The sequence below is a fragment of the Talpa europaea genome, assembly GCF_964194135.1.
Source record: "Talpa europaea genome assembly, chromosome: 15".
NCBI classification, from domain to species: domain Eukaryota; kingdom Metazoa; phylum Chordata; class Mammalia; order Eulipotyphla; family Talpidae; genus Talpa; species Talpa europaea.
In genome coordinates, this window is record NC_140083.1 from 13,694,243 (window position 1) to 13,708,815 (window position 14,573).

The following is a 14,573-nucleotide window of genomic DNA, read 5'->3' on the forward strand; positions in this document are numbered from 1 at the left end:
CCTCCTCTTGATACTGCTACCCCCTTCACCTTGAATCCCATAGAAGTCCTGGTTTTCCTTCTGAACAAGGGAAGGGGTGTAATACCACCTTCTTGAAAGTTTCCCCATGAGTCCACATTCTCTCCTCTGCATTTCTTTAAAGCCCCTCCAGGTAGTTACTATATTAATCAACTTTGTGTGTCATGTGGAGTCAAGGAAAAAAAAAAATTCCTGTACTTAGTGGGGACTTAAGATATTTTTGTTGTAATAAATGGAATCCAACTGATGTTACCTAATTCACTCCTTTTCCTACTATAATATTTTTAGGACTTCAGGGTTGTCCTAGTGTTTTAATACAAAAAAAACCCTCTGCCGGCTAAGCAAGCTCCTCTTTGGCTGACTTGGGGGGGGGGGAAAGGAAGATAAAAGCCCATTCCTTATAGAAGGTGTTTTATTGTATTCACCAAAGGATAATGGGGAGAAGAATACAACAGTGTAACAATGAAGGAAGGAAATGAACTAATTCCTGCTTTGGGGGAAGTATACAACAGCTGTGTACCCAGCTGTAGGAGTGCTTTCCAAAAGCAAAAAAAAAAAAAAAAAAAAAAAACAACCAAAAAAACCCCCTAAACACAACAACAAAAAAAGATTAATTATATGCACTGATGCCAACAGTGAACAGCTTTAAGAGAGGAAATCTCTTTAAGGGGGAATATCTCAGACTGGAGTTATATATTATACTCTGAGTTTGTAAGAGCTACTTCCAGACAGACTCTACAGACTCTAATTATGAAAAGGGATTGCTTGAGGGTATATTTTATAGTGAGAATCATTAACTTTTCTATATGTTATTCTAGTTGCACACTTCAAAGAAAATTAAATCATCACAGGACTTTTACAAATGAATGTATATTCACCAAGGCTACTCCAGGGATGAGAAAAGTGTCTTTTATGTTGTGAGAATTTACTTACTGTAAATTATCCCCTTGGGCTCAGTAGGCTGTCATTCATCATTTAAAGGAATAAGAATTCGAATATTTTTCAAATTTTGTTCCCAAAGAAAAGCCTGTTGCCTTTATGTTGGGTTTATTGCCAAAATTGAACACAACTCTTTAATAAAATATACACACTAAGGTAAGATGAAGAGGAAAATTTTCCCAACTTTGATGGAATTAAAATAACAAACAATTTAGCTTGGCAAACAGGGCATGCCAATTAAAATGAAAGATTCCCTAAAGCTTTATAAAATATAATATAGAGAAAGTAATTCTATCTAGCCTCCTATTTACAATTGTGGAAGTTATATAATTACTACATAAATATCCATCAAAATTCCCTGTGAAGCCAGGTACAAATGAAACTAAGCAAAGTTATACATCAAATTTATATGAGAAAAATAAAGAGATGGCCCCTGCTCCGTGATACTCATCACTGAACATCCCAGATTTCACAGAGAAGTGGGGTAAATTTGTGGTCATTCACTCTCCACGACATGAGCATTTCTGCATGGTGATGATTAAATGTCCGCAACTCAGTCAGGCGACCCAGGAGACAGGCAAAATGTTGAGGGTTTTCAGGCTGATGAATCTTGCACAACTTTTGTAGCACATCAAGCAGTGGTTCCTGAAGCTTCTCTACAGCTTCTCTGTCTTTTATGTATTGTCTGTCTGTTTTGAAATTTAAAATAAAATGACCAAAAAAATCGAAAAGCATTAATTTGGCATAACTATAGTGATGCTGTTTTGAAATATCTTACAAATGTGCACTTAAAAATATAAATTAAGTGTTCAATGTGATGCATTTTACGCTCAAATATACACATTAGCTATATACATGCAACTAGATACAGTTTACTGCTCAGCCCAGAAGCCTCCCTAAATTCTCCTTCCAATCAAAAGCCCCAAAGGTCCACCCATACATCATTTCCAGTGTATATATTCCAAGGAGTGGAGTTGCTGGATTATAGGAATATACACATGGGTAACTACTAGGTACTGCAAAAATATTTTTCTTTTTGTAGCTATAATTTTTATGGCAAAAAAATAAAAATAACAACTATCTCCTGCCTCAATATCATATATAAAACTTGAAGCTATCATTGTGATTATGTTTTACCAGTCATGAACATGGTATCCCTTACTTCCAAGTAATTAATCTAAAAATGTTGACAAATTTTATATACACAGGTATTCATTTCAACATTGTTTAAAACAAACAAAAATGGGGAGATCCTGAATATCCAAATATATGGCAAAAAATTAAGTAAATGATTGTGTATCATTACAATTAACTATCAGGCACATATTGTATTCTCTGTTATAAAGTACATAATTGCATGCAGGTTGCTATTCAAATATCAACAATTGCTTCAAAAAGTCTTCCCTGACTGTAACAGGGTGGTCTCAGGAAAAGGGAAGTTTCCAGTTTCCCTGCCACACCCAAGGAAGGGTGGAGCTGAGCAGGGATAAGCTGGAGAGGACTCAGAGAAGGTAGCAGGATGGAGAGTCAGAAGGAGACCTGGAGGAGGCACTTGGGTCAGAGAGACATGTGCAGAAGCTGCCCTTGCTTCTCAGACTTGGACTGGTTGAAAGAGATGTAGGTGAGAGATCCATGTGGAGGTTAACAGTGGCAGCTTTTATCTTGATTTTCATTTTGCTCTTTTCCTCCCAGACTTGTTTGGCTGTTTCTGGACCCTTTTCCATGGGTTCCTGCTAGAATGTGCCTGAGACTGTGGCAGGCTTTAAGGCCTCAGTGGCCTTGCTTTGGGCCAAGCCTGTTTGGCTGGGTATTTACCCATGTCGGGATGGGTAAATTGGGGTGCTTGATTTGGAAACTTTATTCTTCCTCTTTTCTCTGTTGCACACTAATTGTATTAAAGTTCCTGTCCACTAACGGTCTTACATGTTTTGTCTTCATGTGGCAGAAGGCAGAGCAGAATGGTTTGGCTGGGTTGCCTCCCACCCTGCCCTGTAATGTGACCACTAATTAAAATACCATCTTCTGCCATTTTCTTTCCAACATCTGCATCTTTATAAGTTCTCTAATAACTTACCACCTCCTTTTGTTTTTTCATTTATTGTCTTTCTCACCCTCCTAGAATGTAAGCACCATGTAGTTGAAACCTGCCTGTTTCTTTACAGTCATAACCTCAATATCTAGAACCATGTTTAGCACATAGTTGGTGTTCAGAATAAATTTATTTAATGAGTAAGTGTAAGATTTAGAGGGAAAGCTGAGAGAAACTACATTGAAATGTGAACAATGGTTCAATGTGAGTGGTGGGATCATAGGCCATCTTACCTTTATTTTTGTGTTTTTCCAACTTTTCTTTCATAAATAAGATTACTATTGTATTGTGGGAATAGGTGGGTGGGAAGGGGATAAAAATGTAACATTGAAATTACCTGGAGAGAAGATGACAATTGCTGTAAGCAAAGCATACTCTTCTTGAGTCATTTTTAGTTCTCCAACACTTTTATAAAAACTAAACATAGGTGTTATATATTCATCGGAGATACCTATGGAAGAATGTTGAAATATTGCAGAGGCTTAATAAAATTTTTCAATGTCTGAAAAGTGTAAAACCACAAATACATTACATATATACACATTGATATTTATTCACATAAACACATATTCAAATATTCCTCATAACATGTCCCAGTCATAGGTAGGGCATTGTAAAGAAGGTCAATGAACAAAATCCTCAAAATATAGCCATTTCAATGATTTGTGTGTCTTTGATTTTGTTTCAGTCACCACTGTCTGACAATAAATAATGTTCCTGAATTGTCAAAAGAATCTTTGAACTTCATGGAGTTTAATCTTAAAGATTACTTTCTAGAATGAAGCTATAGATAGATCTTAACCAACAGAAATCATTATCATTCAGTCAAGAAGTATAAATAACTCCATTAATAAATTGGCTAGGATTCTTATTAAAGAGTTGCAACCTGGGCCTCCCCTGGTGGCGCAGCGGTTGAGCGCTGGGCTGCGAAGCTGCCTGCAGCCTCTGCAGTGCCGGTTCGATCCCTGGCCACCGGGTGAGGGTCCCACATGGCGCGCAGACCTCTCCTGCTGCCCGCTGCTCCCCTCAGCAGTGTACTTTGGTCCTTCTGTCTGCTCTGCTCCCCGCTCTAGCTCTGGTGAATTCTCTCACCCTCCCACGCTTCTGACTGTACCCAGTGCTTGTAAAAATAAATAAATAAATCTTTAAAAAAAAAAGATTAAAAAAAATAATAAAAATAAATAAATAAATAGAGTTGCAACCTTTCTCTCAAGTTCCAAGCCTATATATTGCATACTTACATTGGTACTTAGCTATTCTCATCAAACTCAATACGTGCAATATCATGTGCATGTAAAGAACTCAACTCCCCATTTTCCTCTAAATCTACCCTTTGTCTGGTGTTTCCATTCTCAGTGAATTATATCCTTGGCTACCGAGTTGACCCCACCTGACAGCTGAGATCCAGTCCTCCATCTAACTTAAGCGTTGACTACTGTTGATTCAACCTGCTGCCTCACAGTTGGCATTCCCATTCCTCTCCACTGCACCCGGCATTGACTCAGTTTAAGGCCCTCTCTTCCTCTGGATCATGGTAATTGCCCCCCTTTTTTAATTTTTTTTAAGATTTATTTATTTATTTATACAAGCACTAGGGTGTAGTCAGAAGCGCGGGAGAGTGAGAGAATTCACCAGAGCCAGAGCGGGGAACAGAACAGGCAGACTGACGAAATACACTACTGAGGGGAGCAGCGGGCACGGCAGAGAGTTCTGCGTGCCATGTGGGACACTCGCCAGTGGCCGGGGATGGAACCGGCACTGCAGAGGCTGCAGGCGGCTTCGCAGCCCAGCACTCAACCGCTGCGCCACCAGGGGAGGCCCGGCAATTGCCTCTTCACTGGTCTTGGTGTTCAGTTTGTTCCCCTTCAGCCCACCTGAGAATAAACTTTCTAAAATTCAAAGTTTCTTGGTTCTTGCAAACCTTTAAAAACTCTCTATAACTTTTGGTATAATTTTTCTTCCTTTTATACAGAAAACTCTGGAACCTGACCTGCCTTCCCTACCTCCTGCCATTTACCCACATGATAATAAGTTCACATATATTAAGTACTTTTTTATGAATTAAGCACTGTTCCAAGTAACTCTTATATTATCATTCATTTAATTTAACCCTCCCCCCCCCAAGAAAGATGCACAGAGGTTTTATAAATGTACAAAAACATAGAGCTGGTGAGACATGCAACCAGGCTTCAAACCAAAGCTGGCAGATTCCAGAGAACTAAGCTGTGTGGTCTTTTTATCACACAGCCTTTACTCCGGCCATATTCAGTCACTTGAAGTTTCCTAAACAATTCACACTGCCTACATTTTGTACATGTTCTGTCTACTTGGAATACCCTCCTTCTCCTTTATCTAGCTTACTCCTCTTTGCAATTTAAAATTTCTTTGTGTCACTTCCTCCACTCACTCGACAAATATCAGTTTGGTGCCTGTTCTGCACGTGGCTCTATTCCAGAAGAGCTCTGACTGGGGAATTGTGGAGGCAGGAGGGGAAAAATAGAAGACTGTGATGTGATTTATGAATGAAAAGAAGAGGATGAGTTTCCCAGGACTGGTAAATAGAACAGACTGCTCTCTTCCATCCTAAATCAGACCTAGAGCCTTCGAGCTTTGTCCTAACTAATCCAGACTAAAACTGGATTCCAGGTGCTAAGAGCTTAATAGTCATCTAATATTACACTTCACAAAATCTGAATGTCTGAATCCTCACTTATAGAAGTATCTGACACTCTTCCCCAGCTGATTACTTATGCATGTTGTAAAGGCCAACAGTGAACATAGAGAAAGTGTAGAAAACACAGCAGAAGAAGAGTTAAATTTTTTTTCCGGCAGGATACATCAAATACAAATTTGCTCTTGGAGTCAATAATCACCATCGACCACGCCAGCATGAGCAAAGGGGTGTCTCAGTGTATCAATATATGAACAAGCAATTTCTAACCTAGGAAATGTAGTGCAAACATCACCCTAGAGAGGCAGTCTTTGCCTGTTTTCCTGCTTCCCCCTTTCTGGAGACGTGCTTAAGGTTTGCTTCATGTTTGCGCTTAAGCCCAAATAGCTGATTTTTGGTCACAAGGGGGGGCTATTTTCTAACTTAACCACACAGACTGACAAGGAAATGTTCAGTTGTGAAGAAAAAAGTCTCTTCTCTTCCCTTTCTTATTTGTTTTTCTTAAAAAAAAAGATAAATTAATTGATAAATTAATTGTTCAGCAATGAGAAATTTCTTTGAGAGAATAACCATGTGATTAGAATTAATGCTATAATTTCAAGTTTTAATTTTAAATGTAAATGTCTTTTATTGCCTGATTAACTTTCTAGTTTTAAACTGGGGACAAAAACAAAGCACAGATTTGCTTGTGTACACATTATATACAAGTGTGCATATTATACAAGACATACTTCCTAGCACTTTAAATACCGTAATATGATTTATTAAAAGAGGCAATCAGACTGAGAATCTTGTTTGCTATTTGGTCAGAACCACTAAATTTGACTTTTTTTTAGAAATGACACTGGTGCATAGCAAAGAAGTTGAGGTACAAAGCATGTAAGGTACATGGCATATAAGGTGATGTTTGCCTTGGGTTTTCCTTTCAAACTAAGATCTCTACTTTCTGGTAGTTTTCTTGTAAACTAATGACTCCAATACTTCTTGGATCCTGAAGCCCATTCAGGTCGTTGTCTTTTGACCAATGGAAGAGGTCATCACTTTTTCCCTTTGGTTATTGTTGTATCCAGAAATGACAGCTAGAACTGCAGTGGCCATCAGGTAACCATGAGGAGAGCCAGCCTGAGGGTAAAGCTGATACACCCAGGACAGTCAAGCAGAAAGACAGAAAAAGACCTGATATTTCTGATGGTAGGTTGGGTGTCTGACTTAACTGGATTTTTCATTTGACTCAGTACATTTCCTTACTTTATTTTTTTTTAAAGATTTATTTATTCATACATACAAGAACCCGGGTACAGGTCAGACGTGCAGGAGGGTGAGAGGACTCACCAGAGACAGAGTGGGGAACAAAAGAGGCAGACTGATGAAATACACTGCTGAGGGGAGCAGCGGTTGAGGCAGGAGAGGTCTGCCACGCCATGTGGGTCTCTCGCTGGCCGGCCGGGATCAAACCCGTGCTGAAGAGGCCGCGGATAGCTTCACAGTGCTGGGCTCAACCACCTGTGCCACCAGGGGAGGCCCACATTTCTTTATTTTTTAATTCTATGTTGAGTTGGATTTTCTGATACCATCAAACAAGAACATCCTTACTGACAGTTCCCCTAACAAGTGAGATATATTTTCATGTCTTCCAGCTTTTGTGCTAAAATATAAGCAGGATCCTTAATAGGCTAGCACACCACCCATGTTTCAAGACCAAGTTTGAAAATGAAAATGAGAGGGGTTAAGAATTGTAAACTTGAAGGCATCCCCCGTGGCAAAGGCAGTTGAGCACTGCACCGTGAAGCTGTCCACAGCCTCTGCAGTGCAGGTTTGATTCCCGGCCAGCCAGGGAGAATCCCACATGGTGCGGCAGACCTCTCCTACCTCACTCGCTGCTCTCCTCAGCAGTGTATTTCAGTCAGTCTGCCTGTTCTGTTCCCCGCTCTGTCTCTGGTGAATCCTCTCACCCTCCCACGACCCTAGCCTGTACCCCAGCTCTTGTATAAATAAAAAAAATCTTAAAAAAAAAAAGAATTGTAAACTTGAACTTAAACACTTACTTTTCTTCTATTTTCTCATGTATTTGTTTATATTCACAACCTTTCTTTCAAAGATAGTCCCTGAACTGATCAGCTTACATTTCCTTCATTAGAAAATATAGTTAGGGCCTCCCCTGGTGGTGCAGCAGTTGCGCGCTGGGCTGCAAAGCTGCCCGCAGCCTCTGCAGCGCCGGTTAGATACCCGGCCACCGGGCGAGGGTCCCACATGGCGCGCAGACCTCTCCTGCCATGCCTGCTGCTTCCCTCAGCAGTATATTTCGTCAGTCTGCCTGTTCTGTTCCCCACTCTTGCTCTGGTGAATTCTCTGACCCTCCCGCACTTCTGACTGTACCCAGTGCTTGTATAAGTAAATAAATAAATCTTTAAAAAAGAAAATATACTGATAATTCTTAACAACTGTTCATTCTGTGCAAGTTGTCAAGGTTAAAAGCAGTGAAGTCAGATGTATATTTAAAGAGCAGAAAAATAAGCAGAGTATATACTACATACAGTATACTTTATTATGTTATTACAAACTAGCTAATAAGAATCTCTGACCCCATTGTCTCTATTCATTTTATTACATACTTAAAAGCAAAGACAAATTGCTAGCTCCTGCTAATACTTTATCCCTGAAGCAAAGGGCAGCAAATATGTTTTAACGGGTCTTTAGATCCCTGCCAGCCAAAAGGTGGGCAACTAGACCTTGGCGAGTGCCAAGTATAACATAAGAGTGCTGGACTTTGAGTTAGAACATTTGTGTTATCTCCTGGCAATCTGCTGATTAGCAGTATGACCTTGAGCAGGTCATTTAGCCTCTCTGAGTCCCATTTATCCATAGGAGCAAAGCATCCACTGTTAGGGGTCACTGGGAACACTACTAACAAGACAATGTATGTAAAACCAAGTGATGCGAAATCAAAAGATACAAATGTCATCTTCATGCACGTGCACTGAATTGAGTATTTCATTTATTTCTGTCTTGCGCTAAAAAAAGGTAAAAAAATATATAAAGTTTAGAAATTTAAAAAATAAGTTCCTTTGGTCTGTGAAAGGTTATTGCTAATTTCCTTAATGTTAAAACATAAACTCACCCAGCAACACTATTTCAGTCCTATCATAACTGTCATGGTGTCATATGATTATTTCTATTTTATTAAAAATTCCAGCTGAAAAACCTAGTTGAAATAGAACATCAGGAGTTTTTTTAAATGATGCATAAGAATTATGTAGAAAAGCTCAACCATAAGTTTATCAGATAAATGTTCTAAAGCCTCAATTAACATAAATAAACACGATAACTCCCATTAAGTCAATGTACCTCAGGAGACAGTATCTTTGTGTAATTGGAATTTAATAATAGGAAACAAAAGAGTATGAATTTGAAGAACAGAAAAGAAATGCATTCTTTAAAGAGTCCTGTAGGCATAAACAGGATATCTTGAGACATTATTTTATTCTGGAATTAAATGTACAATTGAAATAAGAATATGTTACATTTGCATAAGAATGAAAAGTTATTCTGAAAGGTCATCTTGCAAGATCAGGTTTTATGGTGGTGTGTGGAAGAGGCAATGTTCTGAAAATCCATTGGGAGAAACAAATTCATAAATATTAATAAATGGAACCATCATTACAAAATACTAAGCAGTATGTCAGTTTGGGTGGTTTTCATTGTCACAATATGTGGTTGATGTTTGGGCAAGTATCTTATTTTGAACTAGAGGCATGCATATTTATTTATATGGATCATATTCTGGGAAACTTGAACTTCTCTGAAACTTGCAGAATCACAAATTCTGAAATTTACCCAGCAAAATTACATATTTTTAACCTAAAAGGACTTCACCATTTCTTACCTAGTTATTGCACTGATCTTGAAGAATCACAAATTCTGAAATTTACCCAGCAAAATTACATATTTTTAACCTAAAAGGACTTCACCATTTCTCACCTAGTTATTGCACTGATTTTGTCACTGACCTCCCTGCTTATTGTATCAATTCTTACGGCTATAAAGATCTTTCTACAGCATTGCTGTGGTTCCTGTCACATCTGCACAGAGCTTTAGAAAGGCTCCACATTTTATGAGAATTAAATTAAACCACTTTTGTGGCAGTCAATGCTTTCAATAATCTAGCACTTACTACTTCTGCAGATTTATAAGTATTGTTTTATGGCAATATCAGCTTACCTGTAAATCCTATACCTGGCTATTCTCTCATTCCTCTTTCCACTGGCAATTTCTATATTAATATAATATAATGGGTATATGTCCCAGAATGTCTTTCTCAGCTATTAATGGCTTGAAAAGTTCCTAACCATCCTTCCTGATTCAATTGTCTACTTTGCAATCTTTTCTGACTCACCAAGTAGCCTTATACAGGACTGCAGGCACTCCTTTATCTCTGATTTCATTATGCACATACCTTCCCAATACTCCTTATTACATTGCACACTGATTGTATCTCTCCCCCACTAGATTATAAATTCTTAGATGATAGGCTGTATAGTTTCATCTCCCCACCCTCAATAACTATACAGTGACTGGCACAAAACAAGTATTTAATATATATTTGTTGAACAGAAAGAGCTGCTATAAAGTGTGATGAGGAAGTTAAGTTCTCAATGAGATGTGAGTAGCAGTTGTGTGTGCCACTTCTGAGTCATTTCCTTACGGGGAGGGTGTGCTGTTCTTTGCCCTATTTGCCCCTCCCAGCAGCTTGGCATGTGGGTATGATTGTGCACCATTCTGGACCAAAGTCAACACTGAATGATTGGATGGGCAACAAGACAGAGGGGCATTTCTGCCCTATCACCATTTCCTTATGTTCAGTCTACCCCAAGATTGAAATAAGATTCTGTCTTGTTTAAGTTTCCTTTAATTTAATCTCTGTTATAGCAGTCAGTCTTCAACTTAATTTATACCTGACACTCTATTGTGATTTTTTTATATATCTATTTCCCTTAGAAGATGAAATCCTTGAGATGAAATCCTTTAATATAAAGCTGTGACTTTATATTACTTATCCCTATGTCTCCAGTGAATCTTGTTCATATCAGTACTCAATAAAAGTTTGTTGGAAAATAATGAGAGAACGTATAAATAAATAAAAATCCCATGGAAATTGGCTTGCATTGTTATTGGTCAGTTGCCACATTGCCAGAGTCGATTGAAAATGACAGGATTCTAAACAGAATCTCAGCTCATGAAGGAAGAGGAGAAAGACCAATGAGCTACCAATCTGAGAAATCTGGGGAGCTATTCGGAGATGGTAGTGTAGAATGCTGGTTAAGACACATGACTCTTGAAGTGAGACTTCCTTTCTGTCTCTGAAAAAGTTATTTAGCTACTATGTGTCCTAGTTTCCTCGCCTGTAAAATTGGAATAATAGTACTTATTTCTTAGGATTTTTGCAAGAATTTGGTGAAATCATATGTGTATTTAGAACAGTGTCTGAAACCTAATAAATGATGTATAAATACTGCGGCTATTATTTTTTCTTATCTTGCTTGGAAAGAGAAGGATAATAGTTTGACATATTGTCATTCACATCTGAAGGTTTTGAATAAATGATTCTTTTTCTGGACTGAATAATCTCAGATATTTTATTCTATTTTTCTTATCAGACTAATCTTCCAGTCTTAAAAATTCTTTCGGTGGACCTTCATCTTAGAGAAGTAAAAATAGTATTTTTGGTGTTTTGCTGTGATAACAGTTTTTTTAATCAACCCTTTAAAATCTCATCCATTCAGCACCTATTTTCTTAAGGTCATTCTCCATGCTAGTCACAATGGTGATATAATGTTGCATGAATTAGGTAAGAGGCATGCCTTTATGTGGCATGCAAATTCTTACTTGTAGAAACAAACTCTTTTTACCATTAACCACTTTTACCACTTACCACTTTTTCTAATTCTTTCTTCCAATAGGTCAGCATGGCCAGCTGGAAGTTTCTTATTGAAAATCTCAGCTGAACGAAGGAACATAGCTTCAACTGCAGACCCTTTCAGCAAAGCAATCTGATCTTCATGGTCCAATGTTTGAAATCCTGAATTAAGATGATAATGAAATCATTAACAAGAAGTTGTGAATGTTAAAAAAAAAGAAGTTGTGAATGTTGTATAACAATATTTCATCACCTCCATCAGCCCCCCCCTTATAAAACATTTCCATAAAGTTATTTTATAATTGTTTTATGATTGGGTGGTCCTGTAACATGAGTAATATTTATTATATTCCCCCTTAATAGAAATTGGCTTTTATCTTCATTGAGGAGGATTTGCTGAACAAGAGGTAAAAGAGGTCAAGTCCATACCACATGTAGATACATGTGTATATGTGTGTATGCATGTACATGTATGTACATGGATGTGTATATACATACATGTATATACATGTGTGTACAGAGAAAGGCTCATTCTGATGAAGCAACCCTCAAAAATAAGAGGCAAGCAGATACTCATTGAGAGATCATTTTAGTCACAGCTGGTGTTAGAGGTAAATTCTGCAGAAAAGCATTCACAAATCAGAAAAATCTTTATATGTATCCAGAGATTTAAAGGAATATTTGACTTATGAGTCTAATCAATCTAGGTAATGGGTAGTATTTCCTCCACCCAAAAAAAGCCAATCAAGGTCATGTTGAGATATCTTCTCTGTGTTCAACACTACACTATGCAGGGTAGAGAGAATCATAGAATCAATGACCTAAAGAAATACATCGCTGCCAGGAAAATTCAAAGTTCTTTTCCAGACTTATGTGCTATAGTCTCCAGAAGCTGCTCTGACCTCATTTCCTCTTCCTCTTTCACCTTATTCATTGTGCTCTACCCCAGGGCCCCTGGCTCTGCTGTGAACACACAAGCCTGCTTTAACATCAGGAGTAAATGTTCTTCCCAGTTATCCCCATGCCTCACTACCTTACTGTATGTGGGTCTTTGTTTCAAGGTGACTCTACCTAAAATAGTACTCTCCAGTACTCATTAGTCCCTATGGTTTTATTTCTATTCACACAACTTACCTCTACTGATATATTATAGATTTATTTGCATAGTTGTTAGGTGTCTGATACCTCTATTAGAGTGTAAACTTCTTGGAGGCAGAGACTTTGACTATTTTGTTGACCTTTATATCTCTCATGCCTAGTACATATATGATACCCCAAATTATTTGTTGAATAACTAAATGACAGTGATAATGAATGACTAAATAACAAGCTCAGTGCACAGGTATATAAACAGCCAACACAAATAAACTAATGTCATCAGGGTCTCAATGGCTTGGGATATGATTAAATAGTGATGGCAGTTTAGAGACGAGAGTAATGCTAAGATTAAACATCACTATTTCATAAAATATAAGACTCCTTTGAGGGCAGGAGCCTTGCCAAATTTCTAGCACCCTGGACAGTGCCTGGTACAGGTTATGATCAATTGTACAATGAAATGACTCAACTAGGCCCTTCAGAAAATACCCTGTCATTATTGGTATTCATTACTATCATTGCTATTTGTAATAATTTTATTATTTTTACAATTATTGTTGAATTAATTTTTTTCCTTCTCAAGGGCTTTTTTCATCTTTTATTTCTTTCTATATCTTTTTCCTTCTGCTTTACTAATTGAATATTGTTGTGCTCTCATTCTCCCTAAGTTGGGCACTGAGAATGAAGAGGTGTTACCACTGCTTTAAGATAAGCTAAGAAGATAGTTTATAAGTAAGATTTTCTTTTCCATTACTTCTTGGTTCAAGACCAAATAACCTTTAAAGTAAAAAAAAAAAAAAAACTTATAAACAATCAAAAATACCATATTTCCCTTTTCTGGTCCACTACTAGTTTTCACTCTCATATAATCTTGTTTCTGATCAAACTGCCTTAAGATTACTTAGCATATACCAAAATAACTTCCTTTTTCATTATAAATAAAGAAATGAGAGACTATTAATAGTTCAATGATAATGAGGACTTTCTCCCCATACCTTATGAGTTTTATGTAGGTCTATGTCTATCCATGGTACAGTAACACAGCAAAGTGATGGCCAAAAAAAGGCAAATTAGCATAACAAGTTAAAATCCTATGTCAGAAGTTACTTTCTGTAATTTAATATTAGTGTTACATCACTATTTACTATATATTTATAGACCTGGCGATTCTAATATCCTGATATATATTTAAAACACCAAAACAACTTAAACCTATTGAATAAGATCATATTAATAATATGGCTGAAAGAATTTGGGGCTGGTAAATAGGAATCTCACATTCTAGTTTCTATCTTGGTACTGTCAGAATAACTGGATAAGAATACTTCTACCTCATCTACACTTACTCTTGCTCATCAAGTTCTATCAGTTTTTTCATCTCTCTCCCACTACTAATGTTTTATTTCAAGCCCTCCTGTCTGCACTGGTGCAGTAGTACACCAACTCATGTTTTTTGCCTCAACTCCCTTCCTATTCAAATCCATCTTATAAAACAGTCATATCTCTATAGTATATATCTTACTGCTTCTCTCTTAACAAAAAAGCCACCAAGAGCTTTTTATCATAAAGGATAAGAATTCCATCCCTCAATTAAACTTTTATCGGTGTGGTACCAACACACCTTATGTCTAATCAAGGAACCCACCATATACATTGGCCACAATGAGTTTTCTCTTCCAGCTCTAATAACCTTATTCTTATTCACATCTTGTTACATTTCACAAGGAGATTGCTCAACTTGGAATGCTCCTTCTTTTACATACACATGGAAAACTCCTTTTTTTCTTTTAGACCCAACTCAAACATGATTCTGAAGTCTCCCTGTCTTTCTTAGATATAATGAG

At 37.5% G+C, this 14,573-nt stretch overlaps 1 protein-coding gene across 5 annotated transcripts in view; it reads right to left on the bottom strand.

Moving 5' to 3' along the window:
* Positions 1–1,407: 1,407 nt before the first annotated feature.
* NR1H4 (nuclear receptor subfamily 1 group H member 4) overlaps positions 1,408–14,573 on the bottom strand; it is a gene marked incomplete at both ends in the record, with an annotated part of 46,773 nt that continues 33,607 nt past the window's right edge. For all 5 annotated transcript variants that reach the window (XM_084255448.1, XM_084255447.1, XM_084255446.1 and 2 more), the window contains 3 exons: positions 1,408–1,646; positions 3,384–3,497; positions 11,647–11,793. In XM_084255448.1, coding sequence (XP_084111574.1) covers positions 1,408–1,646; positions 3,384–3,497; positions 11,647–11,793 — 500 coding nt within the window. The remainder of the gene's footprint in view (positions 1,647–3,383; positions 3,498–11,646; positions 11,794–14,573) is intronic.